General features: G+C 45.7%; 1 protein-coding gene across 5 annotated transcripts in view; it reads right to left on the reverse strand.

Annotated features, from left to right (window-relative positions):
• arhgef10la (Rho guanine nucleotide exchange factor (GEF) 10-like a) overlaps positions 1–10,015 on the reverse strand; it is a 102,346-nt gene that overhangs the window by 19,124 nt on the left and 73,207 nt on the right. For all 5 annotated transcript variants that reach the window (XM_062407729.1, XM_062407720.1, XM_062407712.1 and 2 more), the window contains one exon: positions 2,696–2,782. In XM_062407729.1, the coding sequence (XP_062263713.1) occupies positions 2,696–2,782 (87 nt within the window). The remainder of the gene's footprint in view (positions 1–2,695; positions 2,783–10,015) is intronic.

Below are 10,015 nucleotides of genomic sequence, written 5' to 3' on the forward strand. Positions count from 1 at the left end.
CTCTCCCTTTGTGAGGAAAACACAAGTTGAGAAACAACGACTCAAACAAACCAGAAAGTAACCTCATCAGAACAGGTGCACCAATCACAACAAGCTTCCCCAGGTAATTCACACCCCACAGGCCGACTGTCTGCCTCAATAGAGACTTGATTTCCTATGTCCTACATTTATATTGGCCTTTGTGTAAGCCTGTCAATGCCAATGCTGAGAAAACAAAGACAGCAGGAGCCCTGCAACCTATCTCTGATGCAATTCCAATTAAGGTGGCACTGCTTCTATTCCAAAACAATTAAATTGCCGCTGTGGGTTTTTCAATATAATCTCATTCATTATTCCTGTGTGAGTCCTAGGTGGATGTCCAGACAAAGAACAAAGCCCTTCCCGGAACAGATGCCCGGCTGCTCGCTGCTCGACAGAGAAGATTTGTACTCTGTATGAATCACATCGTGTGAATGTGACATGAGCTAAATATAGTCTTTAGCTCCTCTCCTCACTGCTCACCCTTATTTGCATGCAATCATTTGTTTGATTTGTATCAGCGTGCAGAATCTGGACGGGAGCGATCCTGTGGGCTCTTGAGAACGAGCCAGAACAAATAATGGTCTGTTGCACAGGGTGAAAAGGAAGATAGGGAGGACTTATCTTGCAGCGAGGAGCCGAAAAAAAAACACAGTTCCAAGCGACTTTGTGTAACCAGAGCCAGAGGCAAGGGCCCCCCCCCCCCCCCGCTCACCCAGACTCCTCCTTACACGTCTATCTGTTCCTTCCCAAGCCCTTCCACACATCCCCATCACCTCTAATCATCCCCCAGTCCCCCCCCACCCATATCCAGGGCAAACACACTGTCCTGACAAAGACATCACTGCTCATTTGAAGGAAGAGATGTCTGGAGTTGTGCCCTGGACAGTTTCCTCCTCCTAGTTTGAGAGGAGGCAGAAACTTCCCCTCAGACAGTGAATGCTCTGCCAGCGCTAATTACACATTGCTCTGGACAGAGCGAGGGAAGCCCGGGGAGAGCGGCCATGATGGCACACTGTTCTCTACGGTGTTTACCACGTTACCAAGCCAGAACCACCGATCACCAGAATGTCCATCCACTTAAAAAAATACATTTTAAGTCATTTATAATACTGTCCTGCGTATATATATATAAAAAAAAATATTGGCTGGGTTAACAAAGACTTTATCTGAAATATAAGAAGTGGGATGCTTGTGGAAAGTGGGACAAGGAGGGTGTAAAGGGAAACCCTGGGTTATCAGCCTGATTAGACACAATGCCATTACTCTGATCAAAGCACACAGAAATCCCCATCACCCAACTCACTTTAACATGATTAGTGTCATCCCGTATTTGACAAGCCTGCCAGGGAGGTAGAACCAACTGGGGGGGGGGGGGCACTCAGCCTCCTGCAGACCTTCACTATTATGTGTTTTCTTAAAGTGGATACGAGTTTGTTTTTGCGTTCGATTAGAAGTTGAACGGAGCCGGGTGGAACAATTCGCCAGGAGAAGGTCGAGCTTTGCTTCAACCTCGATAACGTCTTGTTTGCAAGGTTTGTTTTAAAGAACATCTGCACAAGCAGGAATAGAGTGTGAAGTTACTTGGTCCATGAGCTTTGGATTCCTTTCAATTCCCTTCCCTCAGTCGTGTACGAGTTTTTAAAAGACAAACGCTTCAGACTGGAGGCCGTTAGGGTTAGTCAATTTGAGGGACTCGCCAACACGTCGCAGACTCTGACGACACTTCTAGACGACTAATAGAAGACTCTGAGACAAGACAGCCAATCACAGCACAAGGCTGGAGGTGCACGTCGTGGTGAGGTACCCTCTGATATCTTACACTGCACATAACCATACGCAGTGTTTAATTGAGCCTTCAGTCACTCATGTGGACATTTCTCCACCGGTGTGTCACACAGCCCACCTCTGCCTCTCGGTCAGGGGTATTTAAGTCATCTGTAATGGTGCAGTGTGGCCTGTGCCCCTTCAAGCATTGATACCACAGTGCCCTGAGAGCCAGCTCCACGGTGTTTCCTTTCCCTCAATCTGAGAGAGCATCGCACTCCTCTTTGGAACAGCCCAACAAAAGCAATTAAGACGGAGACACGGAGCTGTACTCTTTGTCTTGGAGGACCTACACTTGATTCAGACGGCCTGTAGGTCAGAATGGGATTACCTGATAAATTGCCCACCTTCTGGAAAAAGAGGGAGAGGGAACTAAAACTGAAACATAAAGATTAATAGCTGATTCTCTGCACTCAGTTTTTTGGTCCCTCAGTCCGCCCCCCCCCCCCCCCTTACCCCTCTACCGAAGATCCACTAAATCCCCCCTAGTCCGGGGATTGTGCTGTGAAGGTCCGGCAGCACAATTTGCCCTACTCATCATAAAACACAGCAGTTACCTACCAACCCACTGCCTTTATATTCAAAGCATCCTGGTGACATTTTACAGTGAATAATGGAGCATATTACTTTTTTAGCCTTGAGATATTTATATTTTTATATTCATTTCACTAATTAAAGAGAGCACATCATAGAGAGGAGGTTTAAAGTGACACAGTGATTGTGTAAAAAGCTAAAGAAATTCAGCAACTGTGTATTTGTCTTGGCCTTGTCAATGGTTCAGTGTCTGTGTGTGTACATGTGTGTTTGTGTGTGTGTGTGTGCGTGCTAGTGTGTGCATGCAACACATTACCCAGAGGTAGCCTTGAGGTAAGGAGGTGCTCGCTGCAGAGAAGCCCAGCAGTCCACAGTGCACAGGATTATGGAGGGCAGCTTCGAGCTGAGAGAGACAAAATGAATATTGATTAAATACACATATCACGGCTCAATACTGCAAGCAGTATTTTTGATGTGAGTCACAAAATAAAAACACACTTTCTAAGTCACCAGAACAAAGAGCAGGCTTGTCACTTTTTTTAATGTGGAGGCACGAGAAATCGAAACTCTCCGCTCTGCCATCAACGGGAGCTTTGTCCCTTCACGTGGAGGTTGATGGTTTCACGCCCACGTTATATGAGCTGTAAATGTGCGACTATTAAAAAACGCTGAATTGAGGGATTGGATTTTTACACCTTCAGACATTTTTATACAATATGTAAAATAACTTTTGCAGTGAGCCTTCAAAGCATTTCTGTTTTGATGTGTGAACACTTTATCTAAAACAGCCATTCTCTATAGAAAACAATTATATATAGACAAATGGCAAACACACCCAGCGACACTCTTATCAGTGTGTAACCAGTAGGTGTTAAACTTCTTTATTCTACCGATGCCAACATTAAAACACGGACAATAAAAACAGCTTATTATTTGAGGCAAACCTTCAGCTTTATGTTTCTCTATATAATTGACATTAAAAGCTTAAGAATCGTTTTGTATTCAAGGCTTTTAATGTTTCTGTGATTTCAATAGTTCTTATTAAAGTTATCTGTTTATACACATGAATATATCTAAGATTGTTCCCCTAAGCTCTGAAACACCATAAATGAACAGAGCGTTATTTCCAAATGCATAAAGACTTAGTGTGTGATTATACAGTTTGAATTATTATTATATTCCTAAAGCTCTGAGATGCACGTAAATAATATTTACTTAAATCGACACAGGAGGATTAGTGTAACTGGTAAATTTACTGTTAGAAGCGAATTTCATCAAACCCTGGAAATGCAGAAATGTCCTCAAGATGAAACCACATTTAAATTCAATGAATTAAGATTCTTATTTGATTTTGAATTAATTTCTGAGCAATCAAAGACATTTTCAAAAACACTTTATCTCTCAAAGTTAAATAAAGTAAGCTCCTCGGTGAAGGAATAAATCTGTATAATCTAAAGCTGAATATATATGTGAAATCTATTTTCCTCGGACAAACAGGTGTTTGCCTGAACAGGTACGATGGAGGCTGACGTGTACAGTATAGGAGCTGTGGCATCAAACCCCCGTGGTGAGAGCTGCTCGTCTGAAACCACAGTCTCTCTGGTCAGGCATGATTATTATTATTTTGGTCTGTCACTGCTGAGGGTGGGCCGTGTGACAGACGGAACACCTAATTGTGTGTTGTTGGGTCGGTGGGGGGTGGCGGTGGGTGAGTTGTGGAGTTGGTGGGTGGAGAAGGGGATGGGGGGGGGGGGGGGGGGGGGTCAACTGTCGTGCTATCAATCACGGGTAATTCACAGCCTCTGTTGAACAGGACCCTCCCCCTTTTATATCTCTACTGGGTGTGTTTGTAAACAATAAACAAATATAATAAAGGATGCTGGCCAGATCGCTGCCCCCCCCCCCCCCCCCGCCCGCCCCATCTGCAGAACACAGCTATTCCCTCTCCCTCCCTCCCTCCTCCCTGTCTGCCTCTATTCAGATTCAGATGCACGGCTCGTCCCCAGTATCAATCTCTCAGTCCCACTTTCCAATTTCTCCTTCCCATCTCTCAATCTGCTTTACGCCCCACTCCTCTTCTCCTCTTCTCCTCTTCCCCCTGTGTCTTTTTGTCCTCCCTCTCCCTGTCTCCCCCTCCCCCCATCAGGTGTAATAAAAAGTGTTTTTTGATAGGTAATTAAGCAGAGGCCATAATGTGGCTCCGTCTGGAGGCCCCCGTGGAGGAGAGGGGACGAGTGGCTGTGGACCAGAGGGACTGACTCTCCATACTGGACTGTGCAGGAGCTTCAATGGTGGTTGGATTTTTACCAGTCACCTGAGACAGGGAGGTATTGTAGGCCAATCTTCACCGGGGTCTAGCTTGCTTTGTCTATTAGCGCTCACCAGTCAGCACGGGAACTGGGATCTGTCCTCTGTGTCTGAGTCTATCAGACGAGGAGTCAAAGACAGGAATGTGCACAAGGACGATTCAGATACACAGCCGGTGTTTTAATGAAGAGTTCGTCCTTAATGAGATAATCCCGCCATTTGAACAATGTGACGCCCACTCCTGTGAAATGATTGCAGGTGTAAAGAGGAGATCTCATTTTGGAACAATTTTTATGTAATTAGCTATTTTTGTAATAACACCCCATTATGCTTTAAAAAATTCCAAAGAGCACTTCATTCCATCTCGTCCAATTATTTAAATTCCACACAATCGTGCAATGATTAGCACGAGACATCATTTCCATATTATCACTATTGGATTAAAACTCTTGGACTGTTACATCAAGCATCATTCGTCTGTGTTAGCGGCTCGCCGGGCTGTACGTGTTCTATGATCCTGAGCCGGGGACAGATTGTGTTCCCATTAGAGTGCACACGGTGACTGGGATCGATACAGTAAAAAGCTCCAGGTCCACTTACTGAACATCTCTTTAATGGCCAGTGGAAGGGAGCTCGGGTGAGCATATAATAAGGAAGCCTGTGAGATCACTTCCTACATGTGAATGTGCAAATTATATTTACAGGCACTAAGGAAACGTCGGTCTATAACGATGACTGTATCAGTGGCCATCCCGGAGCTAATAAGGTATATCAGTGAGAAGCAGTTTAAAAATCAATGAGATCCAAGCTTTCTGAAAGTCAATTGTCAGTCTCTGTTATAGCCCATTGTGTGTGTGTGTGTGTGTGTGTGTGTGTGTCTGAGTGTGAGATGTTGAGGAGCCTGAGCTATTCCCGTGAGTGGAGCCAGGCTGAGAGGCGAAGGTGAGCCTGTAAGCCGTGTGAGGGAGGCTTGATGGAGGAGTGTGGGGAGAGTGGGGAGGAAACGGGCGGCTGAGCTAATTAAAGTGAGATTTGTTGCTGTGACGAGAGGGCGGCCTCCCAGCTGCTGGTTACCAGTGACCCAGTGGTCGACAGCGAGGCCGCCCCACCCATTACCCCGAGAGGGCGCCGGCCCATATGCCGGCTCCAGGTGGTGGTGGCGAACCAGAGGAGCATCCATCGCTTTTCCCCGGAAGATAAACTTAAAATTAAAGTTACAGGATAGAATGGGGAGGTTCACTGTGACCTATCTACCGTGAGCAGCTCTACAATCCGGATGTCAACAAAGGTAAGAGGCGGTGGTTATTGGGTCCTGGTCTAATACGACAGGGTTTTAATGATCCACACTCCTCGATGTCTTAGTGAGGACGACTTCCCCCCAAATCCAATTCATGTCTTACTTCCTTCTCAGGTGCTGCTTCCTTCCAGCGCTCTACACTCCCAGCAGCGTGGTGGGGGGGGTCCACCACCACGCCTCAGACTCGTGACAGCCGCTATCCAAGGAGGCATCACATTCATCAGGGGCCCCCCCCACACTGTTATCAGCCGCCAGCATTGCATTGTTTGGCCCGTGCCGTGCTGACGTAATGGATTCTCTTTATTGGCGAGTGTGCTCTGTAGTCGCTTTTTGAAATACACTGCATCCTGTGAAACCACTGAGCACACATCTCTGCACCGCTCAAAGGGGGGGGGGGGGGGGAGATGAGTTTGCAAATACAATATCTTGGACTGTATGGCCGGATGAAAATCAAATAACAAATATTATCTCCAGTGCGCAGGAGAGCTGGATGCTGGATATTAGACCCAGGCACGGAAAATACGCCTGTACTTTGTGTTTTTTTTTTCTAATTCCACAGTCACAGTGACTTCCCCCAATTCCACATACCAACAATCTTTTACACGCACTAACAAGCACTAATAGAAAACTTCCTCTGTTTATTAACTGGTAATTGACTGGTGCTCCCTCTCCCCACTGCCACTGTGCACTGGCTGAGGCCGGAGGTGCCCTGGAGCATCTGGGGGCACGTTTAGAAAGCAGACAAAATGCAGGGACTGAAATGAGTTTGCATCAATAACGGTCGGTGTTGGGACTCTGGACGCATCGTGTGCAATTTAAGCATCCGGGAAAAACTTAGGTTAGAAAGTGAGGAGAGGACTCACCTTTCTCTGCACAGACTATTTTTTATTGCTGACAAACAGAGAACATAAACAATTCCCTCCAATTTAAGAAACTCCAAAAGCAAGAGTGGACTGGAGAGTGAACAACAACAGCCACCACAGTCCAAATGTGCCAAGGCAACATAGGTATGGTTTAAACTGTGTTTGTGTTGCATTATTTCTACAATAAACCATTTTGTATAAGCCATATGAATTGTTTGTTAATTATTTAATTGTATTGAATATTCTGCTTTGTTAATAAAGGTCTTGTGAAAGAGCGGCAGATTACAGAAGATCCTTCTTCTTTCTGCTCATTTTCAGTCCAGATTTGAGTTTTTTGTATTTGCATTTAAATTGTTTTGTGTCACTGTTTTGTTTGGTCATTGAACAACAATTTCCAGTGTCAGCTGAATTTGCAATTTGAAAGAGAACAAAAACATTCATTTTATTTTAACACATATCTTCAAAAATAGTAAAACGAGAGAAACCGATCATTTTTTACTTTTCAGAAGTATAACTTAATATAATATTAGATATTTGTTGAGCTTCATTTGGTTTTCACATCTCGAACAATTTGTTGTTGTACAAAACGGGCAAGATAAACATACAACTGCAGACAAACAGAGACAAATGTTTGTTAAACCTTTTCTGAAATGTTAGAGCAACAGCACACAGAAGAAAATCAGCCAGTGATCGACAGGAGGGCGAAGACGAGGGAGATCTCCCAGCAGAGATCTCCCTGGTGTGCACCCCCCACATATTACTGCCAGACGAGGGGGGGGGGGAGCAGAGACCCGCCGCACCCCCGACAGCTCCTCAGTTTCAAATTTACTCAACACAATGAACTCCGTAATCTGTGTCCAGAGTTCTAAAGAGGTGTGTTAAATTTTATTGTGCGTCTGAAATGATAAGTAGTTCAATCCTCGCTATAAAATAAAGAAAAGTGCCCGGCTCTGTACCGCGATGGCTTCTTCTCCAATAAGTCTGCATATTCAAAAAGAAGAAGGAGGAAAAAAAAGTAGCCAGGTAAATTATTAAATCCCTGCTTGTCAATCAATTGCCCTTCGGAGGGCAGGGTCGGTTTCAATCGAAACTGGTGAAACAGAACTGAGGCCGCCTCCGCCTCGGGCTGCAGGCAGGATGGATGTGGAGGTCGGTCAGTCAGAAATTAGCCACATCCAGAGCTCTGCTACAGGTAACACCCGCTTAACAAGCTCCTGGCATTACCGCCTCTGCTCCTGGTGAGTGACGTTTCCTCATGGATGCCTTCTAGAGCGGATGGAGGAGTTTGTTATCAGTGCCCGGTCTTGGTTCTCGACATCTATGACAAACTGAAAGGTGTTTTACACTTTAGAATCTCTAAAAATGGCGAAATATACTAGATGCATACTTGTGTTGGATGATACACCTAGACAATTTGATCTAAAGAGGTAAGCGAGTATAAATAAGTGAATATTAACTGTACTAACGCTGTGAAATATGCAGTGTGAACATATCTACACACCGTGGCACCATATGTTAAACTAGTAACTTGAATGTATTGTATGTGTATGTGCTCGCATACACATACACATACATTATCTGTTAAAGGTAGGGTTGGTAATCCTGAATAAACCAGCCACACACCCCACCCCCCCACCCCTCCCTTAAAGCTCTGCTAACTTATAAGAACAAAGAATCAACTTTACTTGACGGTTTGGTAGTTGTCGTCTTTTCCTGTCAAACAAACCGTTTGAGTGAACTGTAGCTGTGGTTGTTTGCAGAGAAGAATAACACAACTTTGTTTCCTGTGCTCCAGAAACTATGAACCTCTGCGGCACCAGCACAATGAAGCAAAGTGTTTGCTCGTCATCTGTTTTCCGATACATCACACTCTCAGATGAAGCTGACACAAAAGGACAACAGGATCAAAGATGAGTCTCGCTGCTCATGTCAGGATTTCACGAGCTCGATGACACCCTGCCATTTTAAATTCAGCCGGCCTCTACAGACGCAGATCAAAGGACCCGGCACCTTCTGCACTCCGGCCGCGGCATCACGCTCGGAAAATATCCAAAGTCATTTGGAGACAATAAGATTAAACCATCTGCACGAGAGGGGTGAATGGACGGCCTGATTGTTAACTGCTGATCGGCCTATCAGGTGCTTTACAGGTGGTTCGGACTCGTGGCAGAAAGCATACGGCTATCACCTTATTAAAACTGGCTCAGGACATTTCCCCTCAATTTAATAACCCCGGTCTCTACAGTAACGATTCCGCCCCCCCCACCGGCTGTGCCACAGATCCTATCAGCAACAAGTGGAATGAAGTTGGAGCGGTTTTGCATATCTCTGCCGAGAGCCACAGTCTGACATTGGTAGGACATCACAAACTCATATTCATGACTCGACTGAGATTCTCTCCCCGGTGCCCTTCACCGCTCCTCGCCGAGCGGCTGCTACACGCCCAACAAATGTGATGCAAATTCGCTGTGTCGCTGAATCCTCTCTTCACACACACACACACACACAGAGGGAGAGAGAGAGAATCACACACACACACACACACACAGACACACACGCACATACACACCGCAGACTCCCGCGGCCATGGCAGTTCCAGCTCTGGATGAAAGCAGTGCACTACTCCTGCATTAATGGGTTCAACAGAGGACTAGGGCCAAAACTTCTCTGTGTAGTCAATCACTTCCTCCATCTTGCCTCCTCTGTTGCCAGACATCTGTACACGGCACCGACAAGCTTCGGATGAGCCATCCCTGCCCACCTCAGAGACACAAAGTAACACAACTGTTTGTCAACATGGGGTCTGAGATGAAACCCTGGGCACGGGAGTAGACGAGACTTCCCATAATCCTTAATATCAGATGGCAGGAACATGCAGAACAAAGGCGGCGCCCGTGCCAGCTCGGTCCTCGCCACGAGGCGGCTTGTGAAGCTGCTCGTGCCAAAGAAACTCTGCACATCAAGGAGTACCTCCCCAATGTTGAATCTGCCCCTCACAATCCTTGGATCCTTCTTCTGCGGTGGCCTGTTTGGCACAACATGAGACGAGGGCGAATCACAACTGTTCACAAATACTAATCTGGTTATTCAAATGCCACAGGCCCTCGTCTCAAGCTGTTCATCATGATTTTTAAACGTTGGACATGATTTAACCGTCTTTTACGGATAT

Source organism: Platichthys flesus, chromosome 2 (assembly GCF_949316205.1).
Source record: "Platichthys flesus chromosome 2, fPlaFle2.1, whole genome shotgun sequence".
NCBI classification, from domain to species: domain Eukaryota; kingdom Metazoa; phylum Chordata; class Actinopteri; order Pleuronectiformes; family Pleuronectidae; genus Platichthys; species Platichthys flesus.